This window comes from Limanda limanda, chromosome 8 (genome assembly GCF_963576545.1).
Source record: "Limanda limanda chromosome 8, fLimLim1.1, whole genome shotgun sequence".
In the NCBI taxonomy this organism is placed as follows: domain Eukaryota; kingdom Metazoa; phylum Chordata; class Actinopteri; order Pleuronectiformes; family Pleuronectidae; genus Limanda; species Limanda limanda.
Window position 1 is genome coordinate 30,219,549 of NC_083643.1, and position 14,335 is coordinate 30,233,883.

At 39.0% G+C, this 14,335-nt stretch overlaps 1 protein-coding gene across 1 annotated transcript; it reads left to right on the plus strand.

Annotated features, from left to right (window-relative positions):
- The first annotated feature begins 6,924 nt into the window (after positions 1–6,924).
- Positions 6,925–13,688, plus strand: LOC133009770 (uncharacterized). Its single transcript, XM_061077303.1, has 4 exons — positions 6,925–6,973; positions 12,309–12,467; positions 12,771–12,866; positions 13,380–13,688. Exons 1-4 carry the CDS (start codon positions 6,932–6,934, stop codon positions 13,686–13,688), a joined length of 606 nt encoding a protein of 201 aa, XP_060933286.1. The 5' UTR covers positions 6,925–6,931.
- The last annotated feature ends 647 nt before the right edge of the window (positions 13,689–14,335 follow it).

Consider the following 14,335-nt stretch of genomic DNA (forward strand, 5'->3'; position numbering starts at 1 on the left):
TTTTCATCACTTATCAGCTCCAGTGTCAGAAAAGCGCTGGAAACAGGGAGATATGCCTTTTTTTGGAAGAAATGGTTAAATTCTTGAATTTTTTATCACACATCATCCCAAATGTCACTAAATAGCTGGAAACGGGGAGTTAAGCCTTTTTTGGAAGCATTGATTAAGATTTCTGACTTTTTCATCACATGTCAGCCCAAGTGTCAGAAAAGCGCTCTAAACAGGGAGATAAGCCTTTTTTGGAAGAAATGGTTAAATTCTTGAATTTGTCATCACACATCATCCCAAATGTCACTAAACAGCTGGACACGGGGAGATAAGCCTTTTTTGGAAGCATTGATTAAGATTTCTGACTTTTTCATCACATGTCAGCCCAAGTGTCAGAAAAGTGCTGGAAACAGGGAGATAAGCCTTTTTTTGGAAGAAATGGTTAAATTCTTGAATTTTTCATCACACATCATCCCAAATGTCACTAAACAGCTGGAAACGGGGAGATAAGCCTTTTTTGGAAGCATTGATTAAGATTTCTGACTTTTTCATCACATGTCAGCCCAAGTGTCAGAAAAGCGCTGGAAACAGGGAGATAAGCCTTTTTTGGAAGAAATGGTTAAATTCTTGAATTTTTCATCACACATCATCCCAAATGTCACTAAACAGCTGGAAACGGGGAGATAAGCCTTTTTTGGAAGCAATGGTTAACATTTTGACTTTTTCATCAGATATTAGCTCCAGTGTCAGAAAAGCGCTGGAAACAGGGAGATCTGCCTTTTTTTGGAAGAAAAGGTTAAATTCTTGAATTTTTCATCACACATCATCCCAAATGTCACTAAACAGCTGGAAACAGGGAGATAAGCCTTTTTTAGAAGCATTGATTAAGATTTCTGACTTTTTCATCACATGTCAGCCCAAGTGTCAGAAAAGCGCTCTAAACAGGGAGATAAGCCTTTTTTGGAAAAAATGGTTAAATTCTTGAATTTGTCATCACACATCATCCCAAATGTCACTAAACAGCTGGAAACGGGGAGATAAGCCTTTTTTGGAAGCAATGGTTAACATTTTGACTTTTCATCACTTATCAGCTCCAGTGTCAGAAAAGCGCTGGAAACAGGGAGATATGCCTTTTTTTGGAAGAAATGGTTAAATTCTTGAATTTTTTATCACACATCATCCCAAATGTCACTAAACAGCTGGAAACGGGGAGATAAGCCTTTTTTGGAAGCATTGATTAAGATTTCTGACTTTTTCATCACATGTCAGCCCAAGTGTCAGAAAAGCGCTCTAAACAGGGAGATAAGCCTTTTTTGGAAGATATGGTTAAATTCTTGAATTTGTCATCACACATCATCCCAAATGTCACTAAACAGCTGGAAACGAGGAGATAAGCCTTTTTTGGAAGCAATGGTTAACATTTTGACTTTTTCATCACATATCAGCTCCAGTGTCAGAAAAGCGCTGGAAACAGGCAGATATGCCTTTTTTTGGAAGAAAAGGTTAAATTCTTGAATTTTTCATCACACATCATCCCAAATGTCACTAAACAGCTGGAAACGGGGAGATAAGCCTTTTTTGGAAGCAATGGTTAACATTTTGACTTTTTCATCACATATCAGCTCCAGTGTCAGAAAAGCGCTGGAAACAGGGAGATCTGCCTTTTTTTGGAAGAAAAGGTTAAATTCTTGAATTTTTCATCACACATCATTCCAAATGTCACTAAACAGCTGGAAACGGGGAGATAAGCCTTTTTTGGAAGCATTGATTAAGATTTCTGACTTTTTCATCACATGTCAGCCCAAGTGTCAGAAAAGCGCTGGAAACAGGGAGATAAGCCTTTTTTGGAAGAAATGGTTAAATTCTTGAATTTTTCATCAAACATCATCCCAAATGTCACTAAACAGCTGGAAACGGGGAGATAAGCCTTTTTTGGAAGCAAGGGTTAACATTTTGACTTTTTCATCACATATCAGCTCCAGTGTCAGAAAAGCGCTGGAAACAGGGAGATATGCCTTTTTTTGGAAGAAATGGTTAAATTCTTGAATTTTTCATCACACATCATCCCAAATGTCACTAAACAGCTGGAAACGGGGAGATAAGCCTTTTTTGGAAGCATTGATTAAGATTTCTGACTTTTTCATCACATGTCAGCCCAAGTGTCAGAAAAGCGCTCTAAACAGGGAGATAAGCCTTTTTTGGAAGAAATGGTTAAATTCTTGACTTTGTCATCACACATCATCCCAAATGTCACTAAACAGCTGGAAACGGGGAGATAAGCCTTTTTTGGAAGCAATGGTTAACATTTTGACTTTTCATCACTTATCAGCTCCAGTGTCAGAAAAGCGCTGGAAACAGGGAGATATGCCTTTTTTTGGAAGAAATGGTTAAATTCTTGAATTTTTTATCACACATCATCCCAAATGTCACTAAATAGCTGGAAACGGGGAGTTAAGCCTTTTTTGGAAGCATTGATTAAGATTTCTGACTTTTTCATCACATGTCAGCCCAAGTGTCAGAAAAGCGCTCTAAACAGGGAGATAAGCCTTTTTTGGAAGAAATGGTTAAATTCTTGAATTTGTCATCACACATCATCCCAAATGTCACTAAACAGCTGGACACGGGGAGATAAGCCTTTTTTGGAAGCATTGATTAAGATTTCTGACTTTTTCATCACATGTCAGCCCAAGTGTCAGAAAAGTGCTGGAAACAGGGAGATAAGCCTTTTTTTGGAAGAAATGGTTAAATTCTTGAATTTTTCATCACACATCATCCCAAATGTCACTAAACAGCTGGAAACGGGGAGATAAGCCTTTTTTGGAAGCAATGGTTAACATTTTGACTTTTTCATCACATATCAGCTCCAGTGTCAGAAAAGCGCTGGAAACAGGGAGATATGCCTTTTTTTGGAAGAAAAGGTTAAATTCTTGAATTTTTCATCACACATCATCCCAAATGTCACTAAACAGCTGGAAACGGGGAGATAAGCCTTTTTTAGAAGCATTGATTAAGATTTCTGACTTTTTCATCACATGTCAGCCCAAGTGTCAGAAAAGCGCTGGAAACAGGGAGATAAGCCTTTTTTGGAAGAAATGGTTAAATTCTTGATTTTTTCATCACACATCATCCCAAATGTCACTAAACAGCTGGAAACGGGGAGATAAGCCTTTTTTGGAAGCAATGGTTAACATTTTGACTTTTTCATCAGATATCAGCTCCAGTGTCAGAAAAGCGCTGGAAACAGGGAGATCTGCCTTTTTTTGGAAGAAAAGGTTAAATTCTTGAATTTTTCATCACACATCATCCCAAATGTCACTAAACAGCTGGAAACGGGGAGATAAGCCTTTTTTGGAAGCATTGATTAAGATTTCTGACTTTTTCATCACATGTCAGCCCAAGTGTCAGAAAAGCGCTCTAAACTGGGAGATAAGCCTTTTTTGGAAGAAATGGTTAAATTCTTGACTTTGTCATCACACATCATCCCAAATGTCACTAAACAGCTGGAAACGGGGAGATAAGCCTTTTTTGGAAGCAATGGTTAACATTTTGACTTTTCATCACTTATCAGCTCCAGTGTCAGAAAAGCGCTGGAAACAGGGAGATATGCCTTTTTTTGGAAGAAATGGTTAAATTCTTGAATTTTTTATCACACATCATCCCAAATGTCACTAAATAGCTGGAAACGGGGAGTTAAGCCTTTTTTGGAAGCATTGATTAAGATTTCTGACTTTTTCATCACATGTCAGCCCAAGTGTCAGAAAAGCGCTCTAAACAGGGAGATAAGCCTTTTTTGGAAGAAATGGTTAAATTCTTGAATTTGTCATCACACATCATCCCAAATGTCACTAAACAGCTGGACACGGGGAGATAAGCCTTTTTTGGAAGCATTGATTAAGATTTCTGACTTTTTTATCACCTGTCAGCCCAGGTGTCAAAAAAGCGCTGGAAACAGGGAGATAAGGCTTTTTTGGAAGAAATGGTTAAATTCTTGAATTTTTCATCACACATCATCCCAAATGTCACTAAACAGCTGGAAACGGGGAGATAAGCCTTTTTTGGAAGCAATGGTTAACATTTTGACTTTTTCATCACATATCAGCTCCAGTGTCAGAAAAGCGCTGGAAACAGGGAGATCTGCCTTTTTTTGGAAGAAATGGTTAAATTCTTGAATTTTTCATCACACATCATCCCAAATGTCACTAAACAGCTGGAAACGGGGAGATAAGCCTTTTTTGGAAGCATTGATTAAGATTTCTGACTTTTTCATCACATGTCAGCCCAAGTGTCAGAAAAGCGCTCTAAACAGGGAGAAAAGCCTTTTTTGGAAGAAATGGTTAAATTCTTGAATTTGTCATCACACATCATCCCAAATGTCACTAAACAGCTGGAAACGGGGAGATAAGCCTTTTTTGGAAGCATTGATTAAGATTTCTGACTTTTTCATCACATGTCAGCCCAAGTGTCAGAAAAGCGCTGGAAACAAGGAGATAAGTCTTTTTTGGAAGAAATGGTTAAATTCTTGAATTTTTCATCACACATCATCCCAAATGTCACTAAACAGCTGGAAACGGGGAGATAAGCCTTTTTTGGAAGCATTGATTAAGATTTCTGACTTTTTCATCACATATCAGCCCAAGTGTCAGAAAAGCGCTGGAAACAGGGAGATCTGCCTTTTTTTGGAAGAAAAGGTTAAATTCTTGAATTTTTCATCACACATCATCCCAAATGTCACTAAACAGCTGGAAACGGGGAGATAAGCCTTTTTTGGAAGCATTGATTAAGATTTCTGACTTTTTCATCACATGTCAGCCCCAGTGTCAGAAAAGCGCTCTAAACAGGGAGATAAGCCTTTTTTGGAAGAAATGGTTAAATTCTTGAATTTGTCATCACACATCATCCCAAATGTCACTAAACAGCTGGAAACGGGGAGATAAGCCTTGTTTGGAAGCATTGATTAAGATTTCTGACTTTTTCATCACATGTCAGCCCAAGTGTCAGAAAAGCGCTCTAAACAGGGAGATAAGCCTTTTGTGGAAGAAATGGTTAAATTCTTGAATTTGTCATCACACATCATCCCAAATGTCACTAAACAGCTGGAAACGGGGAGATAAGCCTTTTTTGGAAGCATTGATTAAGATTTCTGACTTTTTCATCACATGTCAGCCCAGGTGTCAAAAAAGCGCTGGAAACAGGGAGATAAGCCTTTTTTGGAAGAAATGGTTAAATTCTTGAATTTTTCATCACACATCATCCCAAATGTCACTAAACAGCTGGAAACGGGGAGATAAGCTTTTTTGGAAGCAATGGTTAACATTTTGACTTTTTCATCACTTATCAGCTCCAGTGTCAGAAAAGCGCTGGAAACAGGGAGATATGCCTTTTTTTGGAAGAAATGGTTAAATTCTTGAATTTTTTATCACACATCATCCCAAATGTCACTAAACAGCTGGAAACGGGGAGATAAGCCTTTTTTGGAAGCATTGATTAAGATTTCTGACTTTTCCATCACATGTCAGCCCAAGTGTCAGAAAAGCGCTGGAAACAGGGAGATAAGCCTTTTTTGGAAGCAAGGGTTAACATTTTGACTTTTTCATCACATATTAGCTCCAGTGTCAGAAAAGCGCTGGAAACAGGGAGATCTGCCTTTTTTTGGAAGAAAAGGTTAAATTCTTGAATTTTTCATCAGACATCATCCCAAATGTCACTAAACAGCTGGAAACGGGGAGATAAGCCTTTTTTAGAAGCATTGATTAAGATTTCTGACTTTTTCATCACATGTCAGCCCAAGTGTCAGAAAAGCGCTGGAAACAGGGAGATAAGCCTTTTTTGGAAGAAATGGTTAAATTCTTGAATTTTTCATCACACATCATCCCAAATGTCACTAAACAGCTGGAAACGGGGAGATAAGCCTTTTTTGGAAGCAATGGTTAACATTTTGACTTTTTCATCAGATATCAGCTCCAGTGTCCGAAAAGCGCTGGAAACAGGGAGATCTGCCTTTTTTTGGAAGAAAAGGTTAAATTCTTGAATTTTTCATCACACATCATCCCAAATGTCACTAAACAGCTGGAAACGGGGAGATAAGCCTTTTTTGGAAGCATTGATTAAGATTTCTGACTTTTTCATCACATGTCAGCCCAAGTGTCAGAAAAGCGCTCTAAACAGGGAGATAAGCCTTTTTTGGAAGAAATGGTTAAATTCTTGAATTTTTCATCACACATCATCCCAAATGTCACTAAACAGCTGGAAACGGGGAGATAAGCCTTTTTTGGAAGCAATGGTTAACATTTTGACTTTTTCATCACTTATCAGCTCCAGTGTCAGAAAAGCGCTGGAAACAGGGAGATATGCCTTTTTTTGGAAGAAATGGTTAAATTCTTGAATTTTTTATCACACATCATCCCAAATGTCACTAAACAGCTGGAAACGGGGAGATAAGCCTTTTTTGGAAGCATTGATTAAGATTTCTGACTTTTTCATCACATGTCAGCCCCAGTGTCAGAAAAGCGCTCTAAACAGGGAGATAAGCCTTTTTTGGAAGAAATGGTTAAATTCTTGAATTTGTCATCACACATCATCCCAAATGTCACTAAACAGCTGGAAACTGGGAGATAAGCCTTTTTTGGAAGCATTGATTAAGATTTCTGACTTTTTCATCACATATCAGTCCAAGTGCACTGTAAAAATGGTAACTAGTAATTGTTGATCTCATAAGAATTTTCTAATTAATCTGACTCAGAAATAAGGCTTTGCAATATGCAATCTATAAAATCTTGTCTGTCCAGCAATTTTCTCTCATTGTTGTCCTAACTACTATTTTAAATCAGCACAACAAGGATTTGTAAATTTTTGAGCAGATTTTTGAGTTAAGTTGGGCCAACTCAGTAGATTCCAGTTCCGGTTTTAACGGCTCTCTGCTGAACCTGAGCGGGACATTTTCTGGATGGACAACGACGTGGAGCCCACAACAATTTTGCTCAAGAAGGTATGGTAAGTGCGTTTTTACTTTTATCACATTAAATTACGTTAGTTCTGGCATAGACTGGCATGTTTATAGCACTTCTGCTGTGGTTAAATTTGTTAAGATAACCCGTTTTGTATTTTGCCCATGCAAACGCGAGTGGTCATGCATACGCTTTCATGGGGCAGACACAGTGGCGGCTGGTGACATTTTGGGGGGAGCACCTCCGTGCACCTCCGAGACGTCCCGGACCCGGGTGCACCTCCAGGTGCTCCGGGTCCCGGGACCTCCAGGTGCCTCCAGGTGCCGGACCGGCGCCTCCAGGTCCGGCACCTGGAGCCGGACCGGCGCACCTCCAGGTGCCCATGCAAACGCGAGTGGTCATGCATACGCTTTCATGGGGCAGACACAGTGGCGGCTGGTGACATTTTGGGGGGAGCACCTCCGTGCACCTCCGAGACGTCCCGGACCCGGTCCGGGACCTCCAGGTGCCGGACCGGAACCGGGTCCCGGTCCGGGACGTCAGTTGCATCCCGGACCGGGACGTCCCCTCCGGACGAACTTTAGAGGCTAATACAGACTAAACACAGAGGAGCATTTTATTCTCTGCAGCATTATGTGTTATCAGAATCGGTCAATAATTATGGAGTTATATTTCCACATTTCTATGATGTCATTTACTGTATTTACAGTTGAATGAGTGATGCTGACTGTGAGTTATGAGATTATAATACTGTATTTGTGTCTATTGAATATAATGCAGCTAAATAAAAACATTGTGAACTACTAACAGCCTCATAATTAACGTCAGAGAATTTTTAATAATATGAAAATGCAAAGTTTTATTTCCTGCATCAAAATTTCAAATGCACAAACAGCAGACTGCCCTCCTCGCATAATAGCCTAGCTCTCAAATTTGAATGTATTTATCCTGTTTATAGTCTAAGACAGACGGGCTCTGTTTCACTGGTAGAATTTATATGCTTATGGACAAATGACTCGTAAGATCTGGATCTGTTTAGTGACTCAGAAAGATTTGAATCCCTAAAAGGATTCAAGTTTGACATCTGTAGTTGTGTTATAAATTACAGAGACTGTTGTGAAAGTGATTGTAGCAAAACTGACTTTGTGTTATATGTGTCTCTTGTGTTTCAGAGGTGGATTTCATGCACTGTAAATTTTGCAAATTTGAAAGCTCCAGCCAAGAGACTCTTCTCAAGCATTTGCGGCTTCATCACGGACAAGGTGCACACTGGCCTTGCATTCATACAGACTGTGTTTGTGTATTTAAAACACCTGGAGCGTTACGATCACACATCTCAAGATCACACTCAACAGTGAAATCCCATGAAAATTTTACATTTCAGTGTGAATTGTGTGATTTTAAAGAAATTTGCAGTGAAAAATTTTTTTGGAACCATCTCGGACATCATTTAAAGAAACGAGAAACTGTACAATGTCCCTTTCTAAGGTGTACCTTTAAAACAAACACTCGCCCAACCTTCAGTTCTCACAAAAGTCGAAACCATAAACATTTTACACTTAAGGATTTCCGAACAATAGCAAGAACTGTTACTGAAGATGAGATAATTGATGATGAACAATCTGATAGTGAAGCAGGGACATCAGCTCATAATACTGTGAGACTAAATGAGGTTGAAGATAGTGTTGAGGATGTAGATAGTGAGACTCTTGAGCACAAATTAGCTTCTCTCTTTTTGTCTATGCAAACTGTGTTGCATGTTTCTCGAGGTGCAACACAAAAGATTGTAGAAGATTTGCATAATCTGCTGTCTTTCTCTAACATTCAAACTTTGAACAGTGTCAAAGAGATCCTTTCAAAACATAAAATTGAAGTAAATGATTCTGTTTTGCAAGAAATTTCTAGTGCTATAGTTCAAACTAATCCACTCATTTTAACAACATTAGAGAAAGGATCCCTATCTACAGATCACCGAAGGAATATATATTTCAAAGAGCACTTTCCTGTTATTGAACCCACAGAATATCTGTACAACACAGCCCATAAAAACTCATTTGTATATATATCAGTCACCAAAGTACTTGAAACTTTACTTGGATGTTCAGATTTTTTGGACAAAATTGTATTTGATCAAAGAGATTTATCTGGTAACTTTAAGTATTTTCAGGACGGCAAGTACTACAAGGAGAACAAGCTACTGGGACAACAAAACATCTGTATCAGTTTGGCATTATATATTGATGATTTTGAAGTTTGTAACCCACTGGGCACCTCTAGAAAAATCCATAAGATTACTGCAGTATATTGGGTAGTTCTAAATTTACCAGTCAGGTTTCGATCGAGTCTCACTTCAATTCAGGTAGCTCTCTTGGGTAAAAGTGTGGATGTCAAACAATATGGTTATGAAAAGTTTCTTGAGCCATTGCTTAAAGACATAAAGTTACTAGAACAAGAGGGAATTTTTGTTGAAGTTGTGGGTCAGTTTGTTAAAAGCACTGTATATTGTGTTTGTGCTGATAACCTTGGTGCACATGGTCTTGCAGGCTTTCAAGAAAGTTTTACTGTTGAAAAGTTCTGTCGGTTTTGTTTGATAAGTCGGGACCAAATTGCAACCACTGAAGTTAATGATTTCCAATTGAGAAGTGTTGAGCAACATAACTTGTTTCTGGAAGAGCTTAGGCAGAAGTGCGTTAAAAGTGTTAATGGGGTTAAAAGTGAATGTGTCCTGGGAAAACATCTCCTGTTCTTTCACCCAATAACTGGATTTCCTCCAGATGTTTTGCATGACCTTTTTGAAGGAGTCATCCCTGTGGAATTGTCCTTATGTTTGAAAAATCTGATCTCAAAAGGCTTTATGACATTTGATGCATTAAATGACTGCATAAAATCATTTCCCTACAAGTATTCAGACAAAGTATACAAGCCTCAAAAAATTCCAAAAGCAAGCTTTGAAAAAGGAACAATTGGAGGTAATGGGCATGAAAATTGGACACTGCTGCGCTTACTTCCTTTTATAGTTGGACGTAAGATACCAGAACAGGAGCCTGCCTGGGAGATTTTGATGGACCTCAAGGAAATTGTTGACATTGTTGTGTCAAACTGTCTCTCTGAGGAAGCATTGTGTTATTTATCTTGTAAACTACTGGATCATCGCAAGTTGCTCACCAGTACCTTTCCAGAGTTCAGACTGAGGCCAAAACACCACTTCATTGACCACTACCCACAACTTATTCGCTGCTATGGACCTTTAGTGGAATTGTGGACAATGAGATTCGAGGCAAAACATAGCTTCTTTAAAAAGGTTGTCCATGACACTCACAACTGGAAAAATGTGCTGCTCACTCTCTCCTCAAAACACCAGCAGATGATGGCCTACCATCTGGACAGTGGGAACCTTTTCAAGCCAAAACTGTATGTTGAAAATGTGAAAGTGGTCAGGGTTTCAGATCTGGATCCATCAATCAAGTGTGAAATACTGAAGAAGTACCCACATCTAGACAGTGTGTCTCTGTCTAAAACAATTCACCTGCATGGGACACAGTATGCAGCGGGCATGATTTTATCTGCTGGACAGTGCAGTGGCCTCCCGGAATTCCATAAGATTGTGAGCATTCTTGTCATTGCAAAGGATGTGGCATTCATTTGTAAAAGACTGTCTTCCTGGTACGTTGAACATTTCAGGTCCTATGAGCTTGAATATCACACCTGTGCAGACCTTCTTCTTCTGGATCCAGATGTGCTGACGGATTACCACCCTCTAGCAGCATACACAGTTGGTGGAAAGCTTATGGTGACCCCAAGGAAGTTCATTCTCCATTAAAGCTATTCAAAATGGTATGTTCTTTCCCCTCTCCTCTGCTCTCCTCCTCTGTGTCTCCTCTCCTCACTCTCTCTTCTCTCTCCTCCCCCTCTGTCTCTCATCTGCTCACTCTCTCCCCTCTTCTCCTCTCTCACCACCCTCTGTCTCTCCTCTCCTCACCAACTCTCTTCTCCTGTCCTCTGCTCCCCTCTTTCCTTTCCTTTTGCTTTTCTTCTCTTCTCATTTGGACACTAAATTATTTGTTAATCAAACATAATCAGCTGATAAATCTCTCTCCTCTCTTTTCAGACTTTGTTACTTCGGGTCGTTCTTTCTACCAGAGAAGCCCGGCGAATCCAGCTTCCTGAAGTCCCAACATCTGTGGGGCAATTTATTGATATACTGAAAGAGAGACTTGAACTTCAAGGTGATTTCTCACTACAGTTTGAGGATCCAGAGTTTGGAAATGCACTCTGCAACTTAACAGAAATGTCTGAATTACCAGCTGAGCGTGCAGTCTTGCATATAATGTGGAACAGTGATTCATGTCCACTTGACCAATCCACTAGTTCAGTCTCCTCTCAGGACACACTCAGTGTTCACTCTGAAGATTTTAGGCCTAGTTGGACTGATTCTATCCAGAATAATTTAAGGCAAGTCGCAGAGTGGCCATCTCCATTTCCTATCCCTAAGTTTGCATATGATGTGGAACTGAAATTGTGTAAGGCCAATGACACATATGAAAAGTCAAAGAAGGGCCTTGCAGTGACAAGAGACATGAAAATGGAGATACTGGATAAAATTGCACAGGCAATTTTTGAAATCAAAAGCTACCCCGAGAAAGATGAGCTTGAGTCAGTTGCCGCTGCGCTGGTTCATAAGTATCCATGCCTGAAGGAGCCAAGTGGCATCACAGGCCATGAGGGATGGAAAACAAGTATCAAGTACAAACTTGGAAACTACAGATCAAAGCTTCGCCAGGCAGGATGCAATGAGGTAAATGTGAACAGGAAAAGAAAAGAGGGGGGTGAAGATGACAGCCCGTTCACCCTGAAGAAGCCCAAACGTGGAGAGGTCAATCATGTGCCAGATTATCCACAACACCATGATGATTCTACACTTGAAGAGGAAAGAGTTGCTCTGGTTGATGAAATGAAAAAGAAGAAAAGGAACATGACATTGATACAGCAGAAGATGGAGCTGACGTTTTCCCTCAGGCGGAGAGAAGTCGTGGAGCGTCAGCCTATGGTATCTGAGGTCCAAGAGAGGTGGCCTGCGCTGTTTTCGTCTCAGGAGGTAAGGATGTCCTAATTTATTTAGCAATTGTCTTATACAACTACATTGGCTTTTCTTGAAGAAGAACAGTATCTACTGGGGAAATGTGTAAATTCTGTCTTGCCAGTGTTACATTTAAATCTATGATCCATTTGATTCTGTGACCTGTCCTAATTTTCTTACCCTAACCATCTCACTCCTATGGAAGCCCATTTCTTCCAGTTAAAGAAAAAAAAATCCCCATGCTTAATTGAAATTGCAATTACAATTAATTACAATATTTTGTTGATTTTCTTGTTTAGATATCTGAAGAATTTCGGCGTATCACCAGCAAAGACCTCCTGGGGACTTTTAATGCATCTCTTGAAAGATTTGGACCTGGCCTGCTAAAACTCTACCGGACTAAGAAGGGTGGTTTTGGCCAAGAAATGGAAGACCTCCTTGATAAACTCGATGATCAGGTGAGTGAAGTGCTCCTTTGCCTGGCATTTTTAGAAGAGCATGAATATACTTTCTTATAACAGACACAGAAAAAGATGTTGGCTGCTGTAAAAACTACCTTAGTGGATATGCTTCAGTAAAAATGGATGTCCGCAGTCCTTCCTTTGTGTTTTGGTGGCATTTGGTTTAACAGTATTTTAATTTGTTAAAGTAAAGTTGTGTGTGCTTCATCTTCAGTACTATAAAAGATTTCTGATTTTGCATTATGTGTATGTTCAGTACAGTACTATACTTATTGAAATACTTATTTTCTTACTCTTTAGACATCTGACATTGTTACACACAGAAAGACAGCAGCACTGAGAGGCTTGCCCATTTTCCTCCGCGAAGATACCAAAAAGTTTTTCATGAAGTGCTTGGTAAGTACTAGTAACTGTAGCAAAAAGATAAATACTTCAGGCCATGTAGCTAATTCCTCATTCTCATGAGATGTTTTAAAGTAGTAGTTCATCCAAAATGGAAATATACACCTCCCCAGTGCAGTTTATCAGTGCAGTAATCATATTTCTCTGATTTGTTCATATTTTCATACATTGTTCACACTAACTTTTTTACAATTCATGTAAATCAACCTCCTTTTCACAAGTTGTACTTCTAAACTACTAAATCTATTTTCAGCTATTACGTCAGCTATGTTGCCATTGCTTCATCAATTTTCTTTGGCTGTCAGGTTCCAGTGTATAGCTGCCCATTTTCTTATGCCTTTTTAACATTTCAACTGTTTTTAGCCGTTATGAAGCCAATCATATCTCAGCCTACAAATTATACTTTTCAGCTTTAGCACGGTCCTTCTCAGCATTCACACACATTTTCTTCAGAAAATGCTCTTTCTAGTTTGTCAAGGCTCAAATGCATCTGTTATTTTTCCTCAGGACACTGACATTTTGGCACCAGTGCTGGAAGGGGCGTCTGTGGCCATCCTCACCATCCTAGATGACGAAGCCGACATCTCACATGCTCGAGACCATGCAGTTGTTTTGGAAGGGGGCATCGTGCTGCATGAAATGGAAAACCTCTCCTCTGCGTTCGCCTACCTCTGTGGCCTTCTATATGCCCTCAATATAAATTACCCCAAACAGTTGAGGTATACATTTGAAGCCATCCAGACTATCTTTTTTGAGCTTGGTGGCTCTCGGTGCTCCCAGCGCACAAGATCTTTGAAAACTAAACTTTTATTTTGAATACACATTGTGTATGTGTTTGAATACACATTGTTTATGTGTATGTGTTTAAATATACACATTGTTGTATGTGTATGTGTTTAAATATACACATTGTTGTATGTGTATGTGTTTAAATACACATTGTGTATGTGTATGTGTTTAAATATACACCTTGTTGTATGTGTATGTGTTTAAATATACACATTGTTGTATGTGTATGTGTTTGAATACACATACACAATGTGTATGTGTCTAAATATACACATTGTTGTATGTGTTTGAATATACACATTGTGTATGTGTATGTGTTTGAATACACATTGTTGTATGTGTATACAAAAATGGTTAGTCATTCAATTTGATGTTGCGAACTAATTTGAGAAGAATGTTTTTTTACAAAGGCGCTTAACCCGCCTGTTCAAAATAAATAAAAAAATATGAAGAAATAAAGAAATATTTCAGATAACATTCAGCTGTACTGTGTTTTATTTATTATCTGATTATTTATACAGATGAAATGTATGTTTATTCAACAAGAATATTTGTGTTTGGTGCATCTAGGAATATATGCCATTGAAGGGATAATTGTACGTTTATTCAACAAGAATACCTACGTTTAAAGGAGGTACAAATGCATGACATTGAGGGGCATAATTGTTTATTAA

Excerpts from the sequence above, each read along its gene's own strand:
- LOC133009770 (XM_061077303.1), top strand. The coding sequence starts at position 6,932 with ATGGACAACGACGTGGAGCCCACAACAATTTTGCTCAAGAAG. Across the intron at positions 6,974-12,308 it reads CAACAATTTTGCTCAAGAAG|ATATCTGAAGAATTTCGGCG; the intron begins GTATGGTAAGTG and ends TTTCTTGTTTAG. Across the intron at positions 12,468-12,770 it reads TTGATAAACTCGATGATCAG|ACATCTGACATTGTTACACA; the intron begins GTGAGTGAAGTG and ends CTTACTCTTTAG.